The 24,760-nt window shown below is 36.4% G+C and overlaps 1 protein-coding gene across 1 annotated transcript in view; it reads right to left on the bottom strand.

Moving 5' to 3' along the window:
* Positions 1-21,329, bottom strand: part of LOC138321933 (laminin subunit gamma-1-like) — a 57,652-nt gene extending 36,323 nt beyond the window's left edge. Inside the window, 6 exon segments of the mRNA XM_069265973.1 lie at positions 1,955-2,006; positions 2,427-2,563; positions 3,406-3,581; positions 4,973-5,103; positions 10,747-11,048; positions 20,815-21,329. Of these exon segments, the coding sequence (XP_069122074.1) occupies positions 1,955-2,006; positions 2,427-2,563; positions 3,406-3,581; positions 4,973-5,103; positions 10,747-11,048; positions 20,815-21,316 (1,300 nt within the window). The 5' untranslated portion in view covers positions 21,317-21,329.
* Between the last annotated feature and the right edge of the window lie 3,431 nt (positions 21,330-24,760).

Raw genomic sequence — 24,760 nt, 5'->3', positions numbered from 1 at the left:
TTACACGTACCTCAGAGAGTCACACATATCTCAGAGAGATACACATACCTCAGATTTAGAAGTACCTCAGAGAGTTACATATGTCTCAGAGTTACACATATCTCAGAGAATTACACATATCTAAGAGAGTTACATATATCTCAGAGAATTACACATATCTCAGAGTTACACATATCTCAGAGAGTTACACATATCTCAGAGAATTACATGTCTCACAGAGTTATGTCAGAGAGTTACATGTTATACGTACATCAGGAAGTTTCACTTACCTCACACTTATCTCAGGGAGTTACACGTATCTCAGAGAGTTACACTATTTCAAAGAGTTACACATATCTCACAGTTATCGCAGGGAGTTACACGTACTTCAGAAGTTAAATATATCTCCGAGAATTACACGTACCACACAGTTATCTCAAGAAGTTACATGTACTTCAGGGAGTTAAACATATCTCAGGGAATTACATGTACCTCAGAGAGTTACACATATCTCAGGGACTTACATGTATCTCAGTTAGCTATTATAAGTAAACTTTACAGTGTTTCTTTTAGAGGAATACACACATTGTCCTCTGGTTGGCGGTATACCTACCTACAGGGTTACAGTTACAGGGAGTACACATATTGTCCTCTGGTTGGCGGTATACCTACCTACAAGGTTACAGTTACAGGGAGTACACATGTTGTCCTCAGGTTGGCGGTATACCTACCTACAGGGTTACAGTTACAGGGAGTACACATGTTGTCCTCTGGTCGGCTCTGTATACCTACCTACAGGGTTACAGTTATAGGGAGTACACATGTTGTCCTCTGGTCGGCGGTATACCTACCTACAGGGTTACAGTTACAGGGAGTACACATGTTGTCCTCTGGTCGGCGGTATACCTACCTACAGGGTTACAGTTACAGGGAGTACACATGTTGTCCTCTGGTCGGCGGTATACCTACCTACAGGGTTACAGTTACAGGGAGTACACATGTTGTCCTCTGGTCGGCTGTATACCTACCTACAGGGTTACAGTTATAGGGAGTACACATGTTGTCCTCTTGCCTGCGGTATACCTACCTACAGGGTACAGTTACAGGGAGTACACACATGTTGTCCTCTTGCCTGCGGTATACCTACCTACAGGGTTACAGTTATAGGGAGTACACATGTTGTCCTCTGGTCGGTAGTATACCTACCTACAGGGTTACAGTTACAGGGAGTACACATGTTGTCCTCTGGTCGGCGGTATACCTACCTACAGGGTTACAGTTACAGGGAGTACACATGTTGTCCTCTGGTCGGCGGTATACCTACCTACAGGGTTACAGTTACAGGGAGTACACATGTTGTCCTCTGGTCGGCGGTATACCTACCTACAGGGTTATACAGTTATAGGGAGTACACATGTTGTCCTCTGGTCGGTAGTATACCTACCTACAGGGTTACAGTTACAGGGAGTACACATGTTGTCCTCTGGTCGGCGGTATACCTACCTACAGGGTTACAGTTACAGGGAGTACACATGTTGTCCTCTGGTCGGCGGTATACCTACCTACAGGGTTACAGTTACAGGGAGTACACATGTTGTCCTCTGGTCGGCGGTATACCTACCTACAGGGTTACAGTTACAGGGAGTACACATGTTGTCCTCTGGTCGGCGGTATACCTACCTACAGGGTTACAGTTATAGGGAGTACACATGTTGTCCTCTGGTCGGCGGTATACCTACCTACAGGGTTACAGTTACAGGGAGTACACATGTTGTCCTCTGGTCGGCGGTATACCTACCTACAGGGTTACAGTTACAGGGAGTACACATGTTGTCCTCTGGTCGGCGGTATACTACCTACAAGGGTTACAGTTACAGGGAGTACACATGTTGTCCTCTGGTCGGCGGTATACCTACCTACAGGGTTACAGTTACAGGGAGTACACATGTTGTCCTCTGGTCGGCGGTATACCTACCTACAGGGTTACAGTTACAGGGAGTACACATGTTGTCCTCTGGTCGGCGGTATACCTACCTACAGGGTTACAGTTACAGGAGTACACATGTTGTCCTTGGTCGGCGGTATACCTACCTACAGGGTTACAGTTACAGGGAGTACACATGTTGTCCTCTGGTGGTGTATACCTACCTACAGGTTACAGTTACAGGGAGTACACATGTTGTCCTCTGGTCGTAGGTATACCTACCTACAGGGTTACAGTTACAGGGAGTACACATGTTGTCGTCCTCTGGTCAGTGGTATACCTACCTACAGGGTTACAGTTACAGGGAGTACACATGTTGTCCTCTGGTCAGCGGTATACCTACCTACTAGGGTTACAGTTACAGGGTTACAGTACACATGTTGTCCTCTGGTCAGCGGCGTTAATACCTGACCTACAGGGTACAGTTATAGGGAGTACACATGTTGTCCTCTGGTCGGCGGTAATGGTTATCCTTACATCTCTCACACTTAGGTCCATCAGTATTGTCCCGACAGTCGATACAGTAGCCACCATGTCCAGTCTGGGCGTACAGGTCAGCGTCAAAGTAACAGCCATCAGCTTTGCCGTTACAGTCACAGCCTAAATTGGTTCAACAAACATAACATCACATTCATTATAACTCACTTCATAGACTACAGACATCCGCTTTTACAATGAAGGACTATTCATTATATCTCAAAATTATCAAACTTTTTATTTCTGTATCACTTAATGCTTAATTTCTAACCAGGCTTTCTATTCTGTTGCATATCTAAAACAATCATGTAGCAACTGGTGGCTACTTCAGTCATTAACTAAACTTAACTCACATTTGAAAATTTTCGTGCAGTTTAAATTCATTGTGAAATTTTGAGTGTGAACAAGCTTTTTAAGTCATTAGTAGAACACATCAAACTATGTGTCACGGATCTTAATCATCAGTGGCTACATAGGATAACACTCTAGTAATATGAGCAATATAACAAGAGGCCCAGATATACATTATACACATCTGACAGGAAACATCAATACTACAAAGCATGTTTGGAAACACTTACCTCATCTAATATCCAGTAAGCATGAACAATACAGAACCATAAGAACTAAATGTTTGTTATGATTAATGAAAGAGTATCAAGAACTTTGATAAAAAAAAGGTTATTTTCTTCTTTGTCTTGGTTTGACAAAACAGATGAATAAATGTCAACATTAACACTATCTGTGAGTTAGTTGTGTTAACAGATGAATAAATGTCAACATTAACACTATCTGTGAGTTAGTTGTGTTAGTACACATAAATATAACAATCAAGGTGATTTCTCTTTGTTCAAACAAAATATCATCAATTCACATATCATTCATTGTTAATTGAAGGAGAACAATAAAATGGTGAATTTATGTAAGGGCACTATGGGGGATTACAGTTCAGTGTGATGACTTACGGAGACACTCATGAGCATTTCGCTCAGTGGCCCTTCCCCAGGGTCGGTCATTGTGAGTTGGTAGACATCTCTCACAGTTTGGCCCTGTGGTGTTGTGGCGGCATTCACAGACCAGCTGGATATCTCCGTCTACGTCCACCTTGTTACAGACACTGGCGTGGCCATTACACTTACATCTGTCACACAACAAACAAAATTTGGAGTCAGAATCAGAATAATCTCACTTTTGTTTCAGCCAAATTCTACCTCATTTCCAATAGTGAAATTAAAGGTATAAAACACAAAACTCTGACTGCACAATAATGATAACAATAGGCCCAGAGGGCCTGTATCGCTCACCTGGTTTGTAATGCCAAGTAATGTTCTGAATACAGGTTCATCGTTTCTTTTCTGAAGGAATTTTAATATTTACCTCTAATTCCCCTATTGGGGCCCACCCCTCCTGCCCCCAGCGGGTCAGAGGCAAAATTTATTCAAGTTCTGTTCCCCTTCTCCCAAGGATGTTTGTGGCCGAATTCAGTTACAATCCATGCAAAACTCTAGGACAAGTAGCGATTTATAGAATTACCCCTATTTCCCCAATTGGGCCCCGCCACTCCTGGCCCAGGGGGGTCAGAGCCAAAATATTTACAAGTTCTGTTCCCCTTTCCCCAAGGATGTTTGTGGCCAAATTTGGTTACAATCCATGCAGAACTCTAGTACAAGTAGCAATTTATAGGATTTACCTCTATTTCCCCTATTGGGCCCCGCCCCTCTTGTCACCGGGGGGTCAGAGCCAAAATTTATGCAAGTTCTGTTCATCTTCCCCCAAGGATGTTTTTGACCAAATTTGGTTACAACCCATGCAGAACTCTAGGACAAGTAGCTATTTATAGAATTACCTCTATTTCCCAAATTGGGCCCGCCCCTCCAGCCCCCGGGGGGGTCAGAGCCAAAATGTATACAAGTTCTGTTCCCCTTCCCCAAAGGATGTTATTGGAAAAATTTGGTTACAATCCATGCAGAACTCTAGGACAAGTAGCGATTTAAAGGATTTACCTCTATTTCCTCTATTGGGCCATGCTCCTCCTGCCCCCGGGGGGGGGTCAGAGCTAAAATTTATACAAGTTTTGTTCCCCCTCCCTCAAGGATGTTTGTGGCCAAATTTGGTTACAATCCATTCAGAACTCTATGACTAGTAGCGATTTAAAGGAAATGTTGACGGACGGACGACGGACGGAAGGACAGAGGGATGGACAACGGACGCCGTGCCATGACATAAGCTCACTGGCACCATCAGCTAAGTCTGAGATGGCATAGAAGTACAAACCTGGCACCAACAGCTAAGTCCCAGATGGCATAGAAGTACAAACCTGGCACCAACAGCTAAGTCCCAGATGGCATAAAAGAACAAACCTGGCACCAACAGCTGAGTCTGAGATGGCATAGAAGTACAAACCTGGCACCAACAGCTAAGTTCGAGATGGCATAGAAGTACAAACCTGGCACCAACAGCTAAGTCCCAGATGGCATAAAAGAACAAACCTGGCACCAACAGCTGAGTCTGAGATGGCATAGAAGTACAAACCTGGCACCAACAGCTAAGTCCGAGATGGCATAGAAGTAAGATTTCAGGACCTGAGGATCACCAAAGACTTCATCTCCAAACGTATTCATCCTCGTCAATACAATTCTGATATCTGTGGCAGTCACCCATTCCTACAATGTACAAACAGAAATCCATACACAAGACTTCTCAATAGGATCTGTCCATTCACTAAATGTTTCAATAATGTAAATCTTAAGCAGAATTGCAAACCAAAAGGGGTCTGGCCTGAAGTGGTCACTATCCTCCATGACCTACCTAGCTAGGGGACTGGCCTGAGTGGTCACTACTCTCCATGACCTACCTAGGGGTATGGCCTGAAGGGGTCACTACCCTCCATGGCCTACATAGGGATCTGGCCTGAAGTGGTCACTACCCTCCATGGCCTACCTAGGGGTTTGGCCTGAAGTGGTCACTATCCTCCATGGCCTACATAGGGGTCTGGCCTGAAGTGGTCACTACTCTCCATGGCCTACATAGGGGTTTGGCCTGAAGTGGTCACTACCCTCCATGGCCTACATAGGGGTCTGGCCTGAAGTGGTCACTACCCTCCATGGCCTCCCTAGGGGTTTGGCCTGAAGTGGTCACTACCCTCCATGGCCTACATAGGGGTTTGGCCTGAAGTGGTCACTACCCTCCATGACCTACATAGGGGTTTGGCCTGAAGTGGTCACTACCCTCCATGGCCTACATAGGGGTCTGGCCTGAAGTGGTCACTACCCTCCATGTCCTACATAGAGGTTTGGCCTGAAGTGGTCACTACCCTCCATGGCCTCCCTAGGGGTTTGGCCTGAAGTGGTCACTACCCTCCATGGCCTACATAAGGGTATGGCCTGAAGTGGTCACTACCCTCCATGGCCGAGATAGGGGTCTGGCTTGAAGTGGTCACTACCTGCCATGGCCTACATAGGGGTTTGGCCTGAAGTGGTCACTACCCTCCATGACCTCCCTAGGGGTTTGGCCTGAAGTGGTCACTACCCTCCATGACCTCCCTAGGGGTTTGGCCTGAAGTGGTCACTACCCTTCATGACCTCCCTAGGGGTTTGGCCTGACGTGGTCACTACCCTCCATGGCCTCCCTAGGGGTATGGCCTGAAGTGGTCACTACCCTCCATGACCTCCCTAGGGGTCTGGCCAGAAGTGGTCACTACCATCCATGGCATACATAGGGGTTTGGCCTGAAGTGGTCACTACCCTCCATGACCTACATAGGGGTTTGGCCTGAAGTGGTCACTACCCTCCATGGCCTACAAAGGGGTTTGGCCTGAAGTGGTCACTACCCTCCATGACCTACATAGAGGTTTGGCCTGAAGTGGTCACTACCCTCCATGGCCTCCCTAGGAGTTTGGCCTGAAGTGGTCACTACCCTCCTACCCTGCCCCCCCCCCCCTTATAACTAGGGGTTTCCATAGGAGCTACTACATCCCCATGGGATCAGACTGACATTTCCTGTTAGAGATAATCAGGCTCTAACATAAACAGGAACCACATGCTGTCTTCATCATCAAGGCTTATTGGGGGGTCAACTCAAAACCTTAAACCATTGTGTTCTTGTGTTTGTAGAATATGACCTGAAACCAGTTTGTCTGTTGAGCTGGCCCCTTTTACTTGGTCAAACTAAAGCTAGTGGCTAGCTACTGTGCATGTGTTCTGAAGTTTTCAAGGCTTGCTTTACTTAATCATCCCAATTTCATGATGAAAATAACACAACAGTGCAAAATATAGCTACACATGATGTAAAAAATAACTGGCGGAGTTATAGATCTTATCCACCTAGATCTGGTGAAGGTCTGAGCAGTCACTATCAACTTATAAATAATAATTTGTCAGAGTCTTTTTGAAGAGCTTATACATTAATAATAGACAATGGATACAACGTTAACATAGACATAGTGTGGGTGTATGGTCGAGGAGGGGTCATCTCAAAGGTCATAAGCTAAACATTTCATGCTGACATGTATAGTGAAAGATAATTGCCCACATCGAGAATACACATTAAATTTAGCTTATTTATTACTGTAAACTACTAATAGTACTAAATTCTACACTGAAAACTCATGAATTATATCTCATCTGTGATTTTTAAGCCAGCTGTCAGAAGACTATTGTTGCCATCAATTCAGACCTACAATCTATAGAACATGTGTGAGGCTGTTTATTGTCAGACTTTACAATACAATCTACTGCCCTAAAACATTTAATCAGGCATAAAATGTTATAACTACTTTATAAGACTGTCGCCAAAAACCTACCACAGACAAGGAATCTCACATGATTTGTTGTCTCACACCCAAACATATGTACTTGTCACCAGATATTAATGATGTCTGTCAAACTTATTTTTTGCTTCATTTATATACCAGTATACAGTTTTGATTTATTTCTCAAAACTAATAGCAACAATTTTTTTATTATTACAGGCTTTTCCCCCAAAGATTTCACAGTCAGTATTTTTCTAACAAACAGTTAGTGATGAGATTTGTTACCCATTTTTATCACCAATTTGATTTTATGTTGATTTTGATTTTCACCAAAACCATTTGATATATATACCAAATATAAATAAGTTAAGGTTATCAAAACAATATTTTAGCTACCATTCTGGCATAGCTGTGGCTGGAGCAGAATTCCACATCTCTGTACACATCTGTTTTACATATAAATATCATAATATGAGGACATTCTCTGTGACAACAAGAGATTCTCACACAGAATGTCAGAGGTCAGCAGATAATGCCAAGCTCCCATGTACATACAGTGTTATTCTAAAGCAGACTAGCTAAATGTCATCCTATAGTCCCATTGTGATGCACATTGCTTCATAAACAAGGCAGTTATTTCAAACTGTCTGTAACCCTGCTGAATATACTAACTTTATAGCCACAATTTACCTCTTTGCTAGAAAGACTAATAAGTATAAGCCAGAGGTTCCAAGTTTGATGCCTATAGTTAGCAGAGCGAGGCAGTGATTATGTTTATGTCAAATCATGTGCTCCGTACGTGACATTAATTCCCATATCAATGAAGTTCATTTATGAATATTTACAGATCAATGTAAGTGATCAAGTATATATATTCTCTCCTGGTTGGTGGTTTTTCTCTGGAACTTTTTCTTCACCTCCTAAATCAGCTGGCACATCCTTAAATGACCATGGCTGTTTATGCATATTAAACCATTTAAAACAAGCTTAAGTATACTCATAATAATGCATATTGTCAATGTGTGAGGTGACCATGTGCAGAAAATGTTTAATAAATGTGCCGCTGAAAATAGAACATAAATGATTTCAAAACTAATATACAGTACGTGTTATGCATTTGTATGTGTTTTAGTGGAGGAAGTAGATAGTACATGATCATGAGTAGATTAGATGTAGTGGGCCTCGTGGAATGTTGTCTGTAACACCAGATACACCTGTAATTGTGTATTGTATACCTATATACCAGGTAGTACATAGTCTACCTCCAGACACCAGTCACTCTAACATCTCTCTAACACCCCCTCACATGTTTTATGGTAAACGTCTGCACTACAAAGATTAAACAAAGCTGCAGCACAACCACACTAACAAACTGACATTCAAATGGAAACAATGCTGACAGTTTGGATGTTAACTGTTTTCTGCAGATCTACTCATACTCATAATCATATGGTACACATGTGTGATTCTAAATTTTACTCTGTGTGCTCTGATCAGTGTGACTAGATTTTTTTCAGGAGCCATGTCCCTATAGCTAGTGTACAAGAAGCTTAATCCTTATACCAGTAAGAATGTTATGATATTATAACTAGTGACTTTTAATTTTGAAAGGAAAATAAAAATTCAGGCTGCATATAATTCTGCATGGCTAAATTAGTCTTGAAAATTATGGGAGAAATAATAATAGGTATACTAATTATAATTTTGTGTGATTTATTTTTTTGTATAATAATTTTGTGTGGTCATTTTTTTATATAATGATTTTGTGTGGCTTATTTTTTTTGTAAAATCTTCTTATAAATTTTGGGAAATTTTTGAGCAAGGTTGTGTACAATTTCCATGGAGGAAAGTTGGGAGTACCCACATACAAAAAAACACCAACTGCCTTGCAGCCCGACACCTGTACCCTCAGTGTGCCAGCCCAATTAGAATTAACTGTAACATATTAACCTATTCAACTTAACCTTACACCTCAAGTTCACTGACCTCAACCTCAGTTTTTCACACTTGATAACTGATGAGGGTGTTTTTTCACACTTGATAACTGATGAGGGTGTTTTTTCACAAATGCCATATAGGTTTCCAGCCCACTATGAAAAATATCTTAAACAAATCTATAAACCCAATAGTTTTTTACAAAACACCTTTAGGTGATCATTTTGACACCAATATCGGGTTATTTTTTATTTGAGTTTTTAAAAGCTTGCCACTTTCCCTGAGACTTGCCCTGGTGCCCTGCAGTAACAGGTGGTGCACCGCATGCTTCCTGCCCCTTGTAAAACCTCCAGTGGTCATTGAGGTCACCACATTCTCTCCTATAACACCAGGTTTGTTTGCTATCTGAGGCATGTCAAGTCCCACTTGAAACCCTCCTTAACAGCTCATCCTGGCTGAGAGTGTGTGCATACAAACAACACAGACCTTACCACAAGGGTCCTGTATTGATACCACAGAATAGGTCTATGTTTCACCACAGAATAGGTCTGTTTCACCACAGACTAGCCCTGTGCTTCCCCCACAGACAGACGCTACACTGGTGTGAGTACCAGGCAGGACTCTGTACATGTGGGTACCAACAGGAAGCTGACCATCACTCGGTTAGTGAGATAAGTATATACAGCTGGACTGGCCCTGGGCCTCAGACTCCCCACAGAGCTGACAGACACCAGCCTCCCAGCCTCTATCTACATGTACACCCTGTGTTCTGGGTCAGGAATAATCTTCTAAATAGTTCTCAATAGAGGAAGTGCATAAATCATCTCTCCTTTAGGTGTTTCCCATTTTCTTTATAATAATTCAGTGCAGCTGTGTTCTGAAGTCTACTCACACCGTAAACTGAGCTTCCATTCTACTAGTAAAGTACATGTATTCTGTTTTATATCTTTGAAACATTCCCTTGACATTGGGCAGAAATACTCTAATTCAATGTTATATATATGTACTACTACTTTGGTGATATCTTTGTGGAATCAGTGTGTACAATGTCACCTTGTGCTTGGTTTTGATCATGATTTGATAACGCTAAGTCCTCTTGTTTTATAAACCCTCGACCTACATCTTCCCAGAATCTCCCTGTGATCTAAACAGTTTGTGATCATGAGCAAATCTTTATCAATAATATTTAATGTGTTATAGTGATTTATACATTATGAAGCAAAGCATGGTAAAACAATAATTAATTTGCTTCTTTTTTTTTTTTGACAAATCAGCAAATTTTGTTTTGGTGTCTTAACACGATTATATAGGCCACTGTTATAAATATATACTCCTAATGTAATCTCAGGACTTCACTCCAGAAGACTTGTAGCAGTTCCCTACATCTGTCAGTTTACCAGATTAGACAGTTATTACTCTAGACTTACTCAAGTTCCCCAAACTCTCCAATCTTACTCATAGACTTACTAAAATCCATGTAGTCTCCAATTTTAATTTCTTTACACTAAATATATCAGTATTGGTGAGATCATTACATTTAGGAGAAGACAGAACCAAATAGATGTGATCTAGAACCATATTGTTTCCATTTACCACAATTCCAAAACGGTTCCTTTTTTACCTGCAATTTTGGACTTTCTTCAAACTCAAAAGCACTAGGCCTGCCCTCCAGTGTACTGAAGGGGACACTGGCCCTTGTTAGTGGGGAAATGTCGCTGTAATAATCCGTACAAATGGCCTGATCTTCGTTGTCGTAGGTGATGACGGCCTTGCGGGGTAAGTTGTACGTACTGCGACATGATGCGCTATAAAACTGGTACGGTGTCCAATCACTATCCTTGGAAGTACGCTTGTAAATGGCAAAACTTTCTGGACGAGGGGAGTGGAATCGCAGTCTGACATAGGTGATGTCGTAGGCTTTTTCTGGAAAGATAATAAACATACAAATTGTTTAGAAATCCCACAAAAACATTTTATTATTACTAGATTTGGGCGGTACTGAAATAATTCTTTTACCTGAAATTTTTTTAATTTTATTCAAACCACTCAAAATATGCCAGAGGGGATCGAGATAAAGGGCAAAAATTGCCAAAAAAAATGGGAAAATGAGGAGAAACAGAAGAAGACCTCACTTTGTTTGGGGGACTCGGTTAAACAGGATATATAATCTATGTATATGAGTGTAAGTTCTAGACACACAACATGCATCTTAGTTTTAATGATAACTGACTCACTATATTTGTTTCAGACTCATTAGACTCTGCTTCACCTAGCTACCTAGACTATGTCAGACAGTGTAAAAGTGATGTTCTATGTTTATTTTGACAACAAATGGATAGTAACCACACCCTCCTCAGTACTTCACACCTACAGCTGCTGTAGAAGTATATCTGTGTGTATATATATATATATATATATAGGCTAGAGCTGCTGTCTAGATATAGCTGTCAGGATATTCCTCACATTATCATCAGGGTATATATATATGCTGGAGTAGAAATGGCAAACTGGTACTCCAGGACTGGTCTCATCAATCCAACAAAGTCATATAAAAGATCTACTTCTTATGTAAAAAATATCTTATCTCGTATTAATCATTTACATTACTGAATTTATTCTACTCCTTATTATAGTTGCATTATATTTAAAAACTGTATATCACTTAAACTAAATTTAGCTATAAGAGTTCTTTCTTTCAAAATTTCAAAAGAAAACCTATCATGAATTTCAAGTCACTTATAAGACAAGAATCTAAAAATCTTAATTTTGTCCACATACTAAATTAAACAATTAACATATAGTATGTTAGTTGCAAATAATCTCATGGTTTAGATTTGCATTTGCTCTCAAAGATTTGAAGAACTGTCATCAAACAAAAACATGAATGATTGATATATAGTGTATTTTATAATATTGATGTTAATCGTTGTGTTTGATTAATTGATTTACATTGTATATAACTGTATCTGTAAAATACAAGTATTTTAGATTCTTATGCAATTAATGTACCAGTAGTTAAAAAAGATTTCCCAGCTAATCATAAACAGGAAATGGTTTCTCAGTAGTTTGTATTTAATTTGAAAATCTATTTTTGTTCTTTCAATTTAAAGATTTGTTATCAACTATACAACAGACTTATTACGTTAACTCCCTTTTCTACGATGTAATCTAATAATTAAGCCTTGTGTACAGTGTATGTTTATACTAGCTGGTTAATTATATATACATACTTCTATAAAATTACAGTTATTTATTCATTGATATATAATCATATATCTCTCCAGTTTCGGTAAAAATAAGGGATAATTAATGACCTGTGAGATTTAAACAGTGCCATGCTTCTTATCATTTACACATATATAACAATTTAACAAGTACTGACTATACAGGAGGGTTAGGCTGATGAATTTACCACACTAGGATCCCAGATCATACGATCAAACAGTATATGGTGACACACATCGCCTGATCTGTCAGGACATTTAATGTGTGAACACACCTGGTGTATTTTCCAATAATAGGGGATCCCCCAGAGTATCTCATTATATGTCTACATCAGGTTATAATAAATTCCAGGTAAAATATATATTTAGTGTTATCACAGCCGCAATCTTTTCTATGAATTTAATAAACTACATTATTGAAATTAATTTCAGTACAATCTGAACTTCATTTCTACTATATATAGACATTTAGCTATACTCAAGGGACGATGTTTGTACATGGTCAAATTGACAGAGGCTTTATTTATCTCACACAGGTATAACCCATTTATAGGTATAGTGACCTACCGCGGACACTCAAAGGCATATTTCAATAGCATTTTATTTCCATATAAATTACCCAGTTTTAGGGCCAACTTTGAATTTTTGCTTATCTCTCTGAACTAGATCTATCCAGGTCAAGTAAACAAACAAAAAGAAAAGCTGTCCTCAATTTATCTACTTTAGGACAGCAATATTAGGGCTGCCGCGGTTCACGGCCGTATATTGGGGTATTGCAATGCACCACCATAAAAATAATTTGTACCGCGATACAGTTTACCTGTACCTGGTTTTTTTTACGATATATTTTCTTAGTATCATTATTTCATTAATTTGATACGTAATTAAAATGTCCTGTCATTAAAAACAAAACCAGCAAGTTGTAATTTGTTTTTCCTTTCCGATAATATGAAGCGCATGTGGGTAATCCCTGTTCGTTTTTATTCGATTCAGATGTCGTACATAATGTTTGTAACTAACGTGGGGATTGTTCCATATTGATTACAAATCTATGGCATTGAACGTTGTATATAAACGCTAATATAGACATTAGGCTAGTTTCCTGAAATATTATCAAGCTCAATTCGCTCCATATATTCGAACTAATTCACTGGAATTTCTACATTACTCTAATATACATCTTTAAGGCCAGGCTGAATTACAATGGCTATGACAGTGGAATTTGAGGCCAGCTATTTTTCTGGCATCATCCGTCCGCGCGTCCTATGTTCAGAGTTCATTACAAGTGGTCAAAACAACTAAGGGCAAAGGCCGTGCAGCCCTTTGTAGATGTATTCACGACTCGTAAGTTTTATTTTGCAGTCAAGACTTGTGTATTGTAAATATGTATCATTATTTAGGTTCAAAAGTGTAAATATTTGCAGACACTATCATGTTTAGTTATTGCATTATTAGGTTTACGATCGTCTGTAGCATAATGCTAGGTTTACACTATGTTCCCGGCGACCACGGTAGCCCCGTTTGCCCGAAAACGTGTTGTGCGCCGTGGAATTTTTGGCTATTTTTGTCTCTGCATTCCAAGTTGAACTAGGTCTTGTGAAGTTTTAGCCACGGGGTATTTTACGGATTACGTGGTGGACCGTGGATATAGGGGAAAGTTGCTGTTCCCGGAGCTTAAAGGTAACAGCTACGGTCTATAAGCACGCGTCTATCAAGGATAACCACTACGTCTCTCTCTAGGCCTGAAACGATATGATGGAGATCTGCACGTTTTACACGTTTTGATCAAGCTCCAATACTTTTTTTTCCACGGTCCGCCCAAGCGCTAATATTTATTGCCGAAAATGTCATTTCAAACTAGGCTCGTTTTGATTACAAAATTATAATTATTATAGCCAAGTCTTTCTACGCAAATAGTTTTTTTCTGTAATGGTTCTCACATAATCTGCCTTTTGCAATAATAGTCTTGTATAATTTTATGGTTTAAATGTGTTTGATAATGACTATTTCTATTTATTAATACAAATAACTCCATGAAGTAGCAAATATGTACCAGGTCAGGCAATGATACTCCATCATATATATCTTGCAAACGCAAGACCGTATGAAATACTTAAAATAGATAATCAGAATATAGTAGGGCTGTGGATTGTCTAACATGTGGCGATCCGATCCGATCCACGATTCGAGGTTGACGATTCACAGATCGGACCACGAATCACCAGTTAGATACAAGCAAAAGATTCAATTGAAGTAAAACTGTTTTTATTGATAAATCAATAATGGTCTTATATATTGATAAATGTTTGATTGATAATAAAACCATTTTTAGCAGTTTTACATTCCTTATCACTAAGCAATAGAGTTACAGGTGAAGTACAGCAGGATTCAGTCACTGTAACTATAAAAAAAATCAAATTATTTGAATTTTGAAATGACGTCATCTCAAAAATACTACTGCACATCAATTACGGCATGAAATCATCATGGTAAGGCATAAATAACCATATGAAAATATTTTCACTGTTACTTTTATTTTGATCAAATACAGAATAAACATTGAGATTAAGAAAAAAAATGTTTAAATCTGTAAGAGCAGTTACAATTTAATTTGGTTCTAGGCCTATAGTTTTTATTTTTAATCAAGTGATTTATGATTTTGACTCATAATTAGCCTACCTTTCGTTTTTGACATGGAGTTCACATCTACATACTCAGTAGCCTAATGTAATATATTCGTATTTTTACATATTTCCGACCCGTAATGAAAACGAAATCAATTATCATCTTTTACATCTCTAGAATTCAATAATTATGTTTTATCATTATTATTTTATGAAGAATTCACAACACTGCATCGAAGCGTGGATACGAAAATAACATGTTGCTAGCTTTACTTCACGCAGCTCTTGTGTACTTCCGGTCTACTTCAAAGTGAAAACATCGATGATATTCAGATTTTAGAGTACATTCCTTCACATTTTTGAGCTATGACAGCATTAAAGAAGGTATTATTTTTTGCTTTTGAAAGATCAGGAGTAACGAATACTCGTATCGGATCTTTCTCAATAATTCGTGAATACTCGAGTACTCGGATACTCGTTACAGCCCTAGAATATAGCAGTATATATATAATTAGTGTTTGGAGGCATCGGTCTGTCTGCCTTAGTATTTTGATTCCGTCAATTTCTTCTGTTGGTATATGCACTGAAACAATACTAGTTCTATATGAATAGGCTAGGGGTCTGAGCGCAATTGGACTTGACATCTCTAGTAGAATAATTAGCATCAGAAAAGATGGGCCAGTGGAGGGAATTAGTGTCCAGTTGGCTGGTGGAAATGGCTGCTGAATGGTAGTGTGGACAGTTATCTGGACAACAACACTGGTATACACATGTTTCATGTGGCCTTACACATGTAGGTACATCCCCATTATTAGTAGGTACAGCTGCTCATATGAGAAGCAGCAGATCAAGCTCCTGATATCTCCTTCACATAGTAAACTTGATGTACCTACCAGACACCTGTTTTACTAGATATTATATATAGGCTTACTGCTGCAATGTAGGGCAGTCTTCAGTTTATATATATATATCATCAAGAACTACTATTTAATTTGATTCCTTCTCAGCACAGGAAACAACAAAAAAATCTGATGATTATTTTATAATAACATTAACACAAAATGCCACAATTCAAATCCAAACCAGATCTAGAAATCAAATTAAAAATATGGTATCTTGTTGCAATTGCTATGAACAAAAAATAGATCTATCTTTCTTCTTCCTATACCGCTAACGTACATTCTCCTTCCCTTGACACTGCATGCCTCACTTTTGGACTTTGTTTGAGCACTTGCCCCTGTGAGGAATGGTCTGGGTTCTGCCTCCTGGCGGAGACACACCATTGTCTATAAAGTCAAAGTTTTTGCTCCTGCTTAATCAATGTTAATTAGCGCTCACTGGAGTTGGACCACTGGTTTTGTGATCAGTATAATGTGACCTGGTAGGGTGTACATGTATACGTATAGGAACTGCTTGGTGTCTTTGACGATGCATGCTTCAGTGATATCAAAGTGCCAAGGCCACTCATAGATGCTGTGAATGAAGGACTCAAACAAAGGAATAAAGAAATTGGTTTTTCATTTAAATAATAAATTTAGTAAACTATACATAAGTGTGCAGTGTTGAATTTCGGAGTTTAATAAAAAAAATATTTACGATACCGTATTTATTTCATGATATTAGAAGTTTTTCAAGAACAATAAGTTGAATAACTTATTATCCTGAAATAACTGTAATAAATTTTATTTCTAAATTATTTTTGAAATAACGATTTCAACACCAATGAAATTAAACCGTTCAGAATCTGAGTATCATTTTTTTATAATTCTTTATTAATTGCTAAATTATCAATTTCATTAATGTCTCTTCAAAGACAAAAAATTAATAATTAAACATTTTCGTATCTTAATATCCACTTAACATTGAAGAATATTTTCGGAAAAATATAACATTAGAAATATTACCATTTCCGGATATGTTTTGGTTTCCTTTTTAGAAAAACTAACATGGGTTGTTTGACGACTTTTGACTAATAAATCATGGCCAGATACTTTTGCCAAATAAAAGGTACATTATTTCATTACGTATATCACTCGGATTTCTTTTAAATTCACAAGAACGCTAGCCGTTAACATCAAGAAAACTTCATGTAATGTATCGGATTTTAGCAAGTCTTCGTAAGCCTAACAGTAACTGGTTGACGAGATATATTATTGTGCAGAACATTTATCGTGAGTTTTGCTTTGCCGACTTTTGACTTATAATAAAACATAGCCATATATGTTTGTCAAGTAAAGGTACATTATTTGGTTACTTATAACAGTCAAATTTCTTTCAAATTCATAAGAACGCTATCATCAAGAAAACTTCCTGCAATACATCAGACTTTAGCAAGTCTTCTTAAGGCTACAGTACATTACACGGCATTATAAGTGCATTTGTCACTTTAAGTTGCTCGTACATAAATAGATCTATATTATCATTATATTTTGTAAGTTTATGTTGATAGATTTGGTACTTTTTCCCTTTCAATATACCGCAGTTGTCGATCAACAAAAGACAACTCCCAGTGACAGATCAAGGGAGGAGGCACATACAAAAAACTATTAACTTTTACAGCACAATAATATCTCATATATAGTTCGTCAATACAACCAACACAAAAAACTTTATGAGCGTTATAAGAACTTTCTTTTGCAGTTACCTTCCTAACATTTGATTACACAGAATGATATAAATTTCATTTATATTAATTAAAAGAATGGGGAAAATGAATTACCTTTATTTTAATATATATCTTTATTGAAATATTAAAAATACTGTATTGAATTGAATAAGATAACATGTTTCATAATAATGGATAATTAATTAAAATAATGTTCTAAATTTACAAGCACTAAATTAAGAAAATTACAGATAATTGTTAGAGTAGTATTCAAAATATTTTAATTAATCTTATAGAGAAAATTGTTGATTTCTTTTTAATTTTATTTATTTTAATTACTTTGCTATTAACTAATTTTATATTATTAATATATCTTTTCTAAAAATAAATTCACATCGAAATTCTAAAAAAAAATAATACCGTTTTCTTTTTTAAAAACGTGAATATAAGTTAAAATCCTGAAATTCAATACCTCCGGATCTACTTTTTTACAATACACCCAAAATGGCGGCCATTACGATTGCAAAGCTTAGTGAACATCCATCAGATATAGATAGGCCTGATAAAACATAACATTTTACAGTTGTGGCCAGTATTTGTTTTTGAGTAATGCTCACTAGCTGATTACAATAATCGATCATTAGCATGAATTACGTAAAATTAAATAAACATACACAATCCAAAATCCATCGAAAGTCTTGTCGCGGAGGAAGACAGCGAAGAAGGCGTTGTTCGTGATTTTCGGGGGACCAGTGTTCTCGGAGTAATACAAATATATCATAGAGTCCCAATTGAACACTTAAAACACTTCATCGATGGTGTATACGTATGTACAAATTCTATGTCTATGGTTTTGAATATTGGGGTTTTATTTTTTCATACCATCAAGTATTACGTGAAATGAACAAAACAACTTTTAATTTTCATCGTGAAGTGGTTTCATTTTTTTGATGTGCACAGGCTCGTCGGGCGTACCTAAGAATGCTGTTTCACAGCATCAATATTATAGCACTATAAGAAGGACAAAAGTTCTATTAAACAAGAAGACACAGCACAAATATACCACAGTCTCCCAAAACACAAACCTCACATTTCACACATACTGACACCACATACATGTGGGAGGCCGTCCTTGAATTAAATGACCCTCGGACGTAAATACAACCAATCAAACTGACAAGATTTGTTTTCCCTTGGTCTAAATATTAAAGCTATAGCTAGATCCACACCTATGTTTTGTACATGTGTGTAATCTGATCATTATAATGACCTTCTCGACTAATGCTGACTATCTATCCCTATAGTACCTATACACAAACTACTACTGTACACATATGGTCAGTGAACCATGTCTGTGGAATATGACCTAGTTAGGAATATCTGACCTTAATAATAATACAGAGGCTGTTAAATTAAAGCATAATAATTGGTGTATGCAGTACTAGTACAACTACACATGTACATAACCAAACAAACAGCTGTCCAAATTTATATATAGTGGTTGTACAACAACTTCAAAAATAACCATAAATCCTCATTATCTTAATTTTATTCATTGATCTGTGTATTTTATGAAAAAGGGTTCCTTAGTACATACAACAGATGTAATTAACTTAATTAACACTTTAAACCTATCAATCAGAGTGGGGTTTTTTTCAAACAACATCCAAATCCACCTTTGTCACCAAGAACTTATTCAATGATACAATACAATCACCAATTTAGTAAATTTACCTTTGAATACACTACACTTACAGCTGAAGTTTCCCTAAAATTATAGGGTAATATTAATCCATTGTTGGAATATAACAATACACCTGAAACCTCCAAGATGACTATCACCAACATTCACCAGTCTCATATATTACACACCTTACCTACATATAGAAATGGCCAATGTGTGTGGAGTTTTAGGTTACAACTATTTAATGTAGTTTTTTTTCCCCACTCTAATAAAAAGACATTTGAATGAAATAATATGTGCCCAGAATATATATATAAAATCCCACTTTATTGAAAGCATGCATCTCAGCTAAAGGTTACAGTTAAGTAAACAGATGAATTTAATTTAAAATTTAAATAGTGATCTCTCTAAATACTTTTGAGAAGATTTTTGTTTTGTTCATATGCAAGATTTCTTTATTTTCTGCAATTTTATTGGTTTTGTCTGAAATAATCGGTTTGTTTTAGATATGATGAGCTTTTAAATTATATTTTAATAACTGCATTTCCATTGAAATTTGAATGCATCCTGCATCATATTTTCGAATTCCAAGCTGTGAAGCTGGATTAGATTTTTTTTTAATATTCGTTCCTGATGACTAAATATCCTGCTGGGATGAAAGTATTGCCATGTGCACACACCTGTTCTATTACATATAATTGTACTTAACTAACCCAATCATGCCCTTCAGTTTGACAGCACACACATGGCTCTGGTAATTGTAAACATTCCCTTACTTATAGTGTAAATTTAAGCTGTCTCATATGTTCTCAACCACTGTCAAAATTTGGACCCCTGCTTCTCTAATTCCAAACACCTAGAAGACTCTAATCGAGCAGAAAGATCGACAGATAGTATTCACAAGAGTTATATATGAGGCTTTTGCCCTACAAAACTGATCATGATCAGCCATCAGGTTTTCATTTTCAAACTCTTAATATATATGCACACACATAATCGCAAACACACCTCTTAAATACCAAACAAAATGGCAAACTCAATATCAGATTGACAGATTTCCATTCTTACATGAAAACATATATATCATCAACAAGTAAATAGATTATATTTATTGTAAACTAAAGTATGTCAGTTATTAATTAATTATATATTCTAGCAACAATAAAAATACTGACTGATTTGAATTTAACATATGCCTGCTTTTGACAACTTAAGCATATTATAGGCCTATAGACCCAGTACATATTCATATTATAGGCCTATAGACCCAGTACATATTCATATACAGAGCTTAGGGTTTGGTGTTATCTTGGTGGTAATGCTAATCCCGACTTTGCCAAGATAGACTGAGATAACGATCAAGGATTATATCTACATGCATTACATACAAGCTCCAGATAGCGGAAACGTTAACGCATTCAACATTCACGCGGTTTACTTTATAATATGCTTGTGTACATGTTGTACACATTTTTTTGTTGATATTTAGATAGTGTAAAAAGGGGCAACAATATATCACAAAATTTCGGATAAAAAGTAATTAAATACGTACTGAGATCCAATGTGAGGTTGACCACGTTGGGGTACTGCATGCCTTGTAACATGGTCTCCGACTGCCACCATGTCCAGTTTTGGTTGTTGCTGAAGTCAGTCATGAAGTGAGGTGGGTGACGGAGTCTGGGGTCCGCATCGTTACACTCATGGCACGATTTCCTTACTCGAGTGGCACCCGTTTGAAGACAATATTCTATCGGCCGAGTGACACCACATGTGTTGGTAGCTTCCACATCCAAATTATAAGCAGCATTCACAAATTCCGGCATACATCGCTGAGGTCTTCCATTGACATCGTAACAATCTCGACTCCCTGCAGCAACAGTTTTACGTTCTATCTCATCTAAATCTAGACCTTCGTTCCCTAAAGCGACATGGGTCATAATCCCAACACATAAAACAATCAGTACCTGTCTCACCATCGTGTCCATGGTCCACATCAAGCCACAACGTCGCGAACTTGCCGAGAGCGACTTTACAGCCCAAGCACTGTCCGCCATCACTCATACAACTTCGCAAACTTACCGCGGTGCATTGTGGGTATAAAGTTTTACCCGGGAATTATGAATTCTACATCTTATAGGCGTGATAATAGGCACATAAGACACTTGCATATTTAGGGTCCGTATCTATATCAACTCGTCTTCGTGTAGTGTTTCATAAGCAAAAAAAGGCAAACCCTTTTCTTTATTTTTTTTGCTTTCTATGGGTATATGTATATTCTTTTTTTGCTGCTTTCTATGAGAATATTTATTTTGTAATTATGTATATTCTCTATTTTGCTGCTTTCTATGGGAATATTTATTATGTAATTATGTATATTCTCTATTTTGCTGCTTTCTATGGGAATATGTAATATGTAATTATGTATATTCTCTATTTTGCTGCTTTCTATGGGAATATTTATTATGTATATTCTCTATTTTGCTGCTTTCTATGGGAATATTTAATTTGTAATTATGTATATTCTCTATTTTGCTGCTTTCTATGGGAATATTTATTATGTAATTATGTATATTCTCTATTTTGTTGCTTTCTATGGGAATATTTATTATGTAATTATGTATATTCTCTATTTTGCTGCTTTCTATGGGAATATTTATTATGTAATTATGTATATTCTCTATTTTGCTGCTTTCTATGGGAATATTTAATTTGTAATTATGTATATTCTCTATTTTGCTGCTTTCTATGGGAATATTTATTATGTAATTATGTATATTCTCTATTTTGCTGCTTTCTATGGGAATATTTATTATGTAATTATGTATATTCTCTATTTTGCTGCTTTCTATGGGAATATTTAATTTGTAATTATATATATTCTCTATTTTGCTGCTTTCTATGGGAATATGTAATATGTAATTATGTATATTCTCTATTTTGCTGCTTTCTATGGGAATATGTAATATGTAATTATGTATATTCTCTATTTTGCTGCTTTCTATGGGAATATTTATTATGTAATTATGTATATTCTCTATTTTGCTGCTTTCTATGGGAATATGTAATATGTTATTATGTATATTCTCTATTTTGCTGCTTTCTATGGGAATATTTAATTTGTAATTATGTATATTCTCTATTTTGCTGCTTTCTATGGGAATATTTATTATGTAATTATGTATATTCTCTATTTTGCTGCTTTCTATGGGAATATTTATTATGTAATTATGTATATTCTCTATTTTGCTGCTTTCTATGGGAATATTTATTATGTAATTATGTATATTCTCTATTTTGCTGCTTTCTATGGGAATATTTATTATGTAATTATGTATATTCTCTATTTTGCTGCTTTCTATGGGAATATTTATTATGTAATTATGTATATTCTCTATTTTGCTGCTTTCTATGGGAATATGTAATATGTAATTATGTATATTCTCTATTTTGCTGCTTTCTTTGGGAATATTTATTATGTAATTATGTATATTCTCTATTTTGCTGCTTTCTATGGGAATATTTATTATGTAATTATGTATATTCTCTATTTTGCTGCTTTCTATGGGAATATTTAATTTGTAATTATGTATATTCTCTATTTTGCTGCTTTCTATGGGAATATTTAATTATGTAATTATGTATATTCTCTAATTTGCTGCTTTCTATGGGAATATGTAATATGTTATTATGTATATTCTCTATTTTGCTGCTTTCTATGGGAATATGTAATATGTAATTATGTATATTCTCTATTTTGCTGCTTTCTATGGGAATATTTAATTCGTAATTATGTATATTCTCTATTTTGTTGCTTTCTATGGAAATATTTATTATGTAATTATGTATATTCTCTATTTTGCTGCTTTCTATGGGAATATTTATTATGTAATTATGTATATTCTCTATTTTGTTGCTTTCTATGGGAATATTTATTATGTAATCATGTATATTCTCTATTTTACTGGAATGGTTAATATATTTTTTTGCTATCAACAATAGTCGGGATTGTGTTTTATAATTTACAAAACGATATATCTATAATATGTTATGTCTCACAAGCAAAATTATTTCAAAATGAAGTTTTATATCCGTCACAACAAATATAAAGAATAAAGGGGGCTTTGATAATATTGTATCCTTGAAACAAATTCCGCCCTGAGGGGTTCCTCACTCAAGTGTGTTACTTGAGTATGATCACAGATCACCTGATTAGCCAATCATTAGAAAGAATAACTCAACGCCTCAATACAAGTTCATACATATAATTCTGGTTCTCCGGATACAGTATCACAATGTGTAATCACACTATCTATCACTCTAATTACTGTACAATTAGAGACTGCCATAATATAGAAGTAATAAATGGTAGCGAGTAGATTTCAAGATTTCAAGATTTTATTTTTAACACTCAGACACATAAGATATGTGTAACATGAGGAGGCATACAAATATAATTGACAGAATGGACAGATAAATTGGTAATTAACAGTTATATATACATACATATGTGTATAATAACACCAGCCACACACATACATACAATGTATACGTTCAACCATATTATTCTCATACATTTACGTGTACATATATAACCTGCCACACACACACATTCATACGATCAAAAACCTAATATTCTCACACATGTACATGAGCATGTAGTTATACAATTTAGTCACGCGCTCGCACACGCACCGTGTAAATCCACATTATATGTATAAATGTGTACATATAAATAACTTAATATTTCAATCAGAACAAACAGATAAACAACCGCACAGGAATTAATTACAAAAGAGGGGACATTTTGGTTAGGAAAATAGATAAACCTGTCAGAACTTGTTGGTTGCATATTGATAAAAAAACCTTTAAACTTATCAATATTTGGGTTTGTATAATAATAGCGAGGTATATATTTATTTCTTAGAGTCGATAAAGTAATATTGTTGCATATAAACAAATAATGAAATTCATCACCAATGCTTTCGGCGCATAAATTACATAAACGATTCACTTTTGGGATATAATTGTCCACGAGATGAGTTAGCACAGTCGGAAAACCATCTTTGTATAAACTGATCAATCAGACGTTGTTTCAAAACATCTTTGTAGAAATTATCAGGCATCAGTATTTTATTATCGAATATAAAAGAAAATCCAGTTTCGTTAAAAATACTTTGTAAACATTTAATCCATTTAAAAGAAAAATTAGCATCATTTTGCAAATGTAAGGCCAATTGTAATAAAATGCTACTTAGTTTGTTATCATTACTTAGCAATCTATTCCAAAAACCTACTAATCTTAATTTAACATTTATTTCTAATGGCACACGACCTAGCTCACCATAAATCATAAAATTTGGAGTAGTAGACCTCACTTTCAGGATTCTTTTGCAAAACTTAAGATGAATCTGTTCAATTATTTTCAAATTTTCGAATCCCCATACCTCTGACCCATACAATAGGATAGGCTCTAATGAATGTACAATTATTTAAACTGG

The sequence above is a fragment of the Argopecten irradians genome, chromosome 4 (genome assembly GCF_041381155.1).
Source record: "Argopecten irradians isolate NY chromosome 4, Ai_NY, whole genome shotgun sequence".
Taxonomy (NCBI): domain Eukaryota; kingdom Metazoa; phylum Mollusca; class Bivalvia; order Pectinida; family Pectinidae; genus Argopecten; species Argopecten irradians.
Note: the sequence above shows the minus strand (reverse complement) of the source record. Positions and strands in the feature narration are given on the sequence as shown.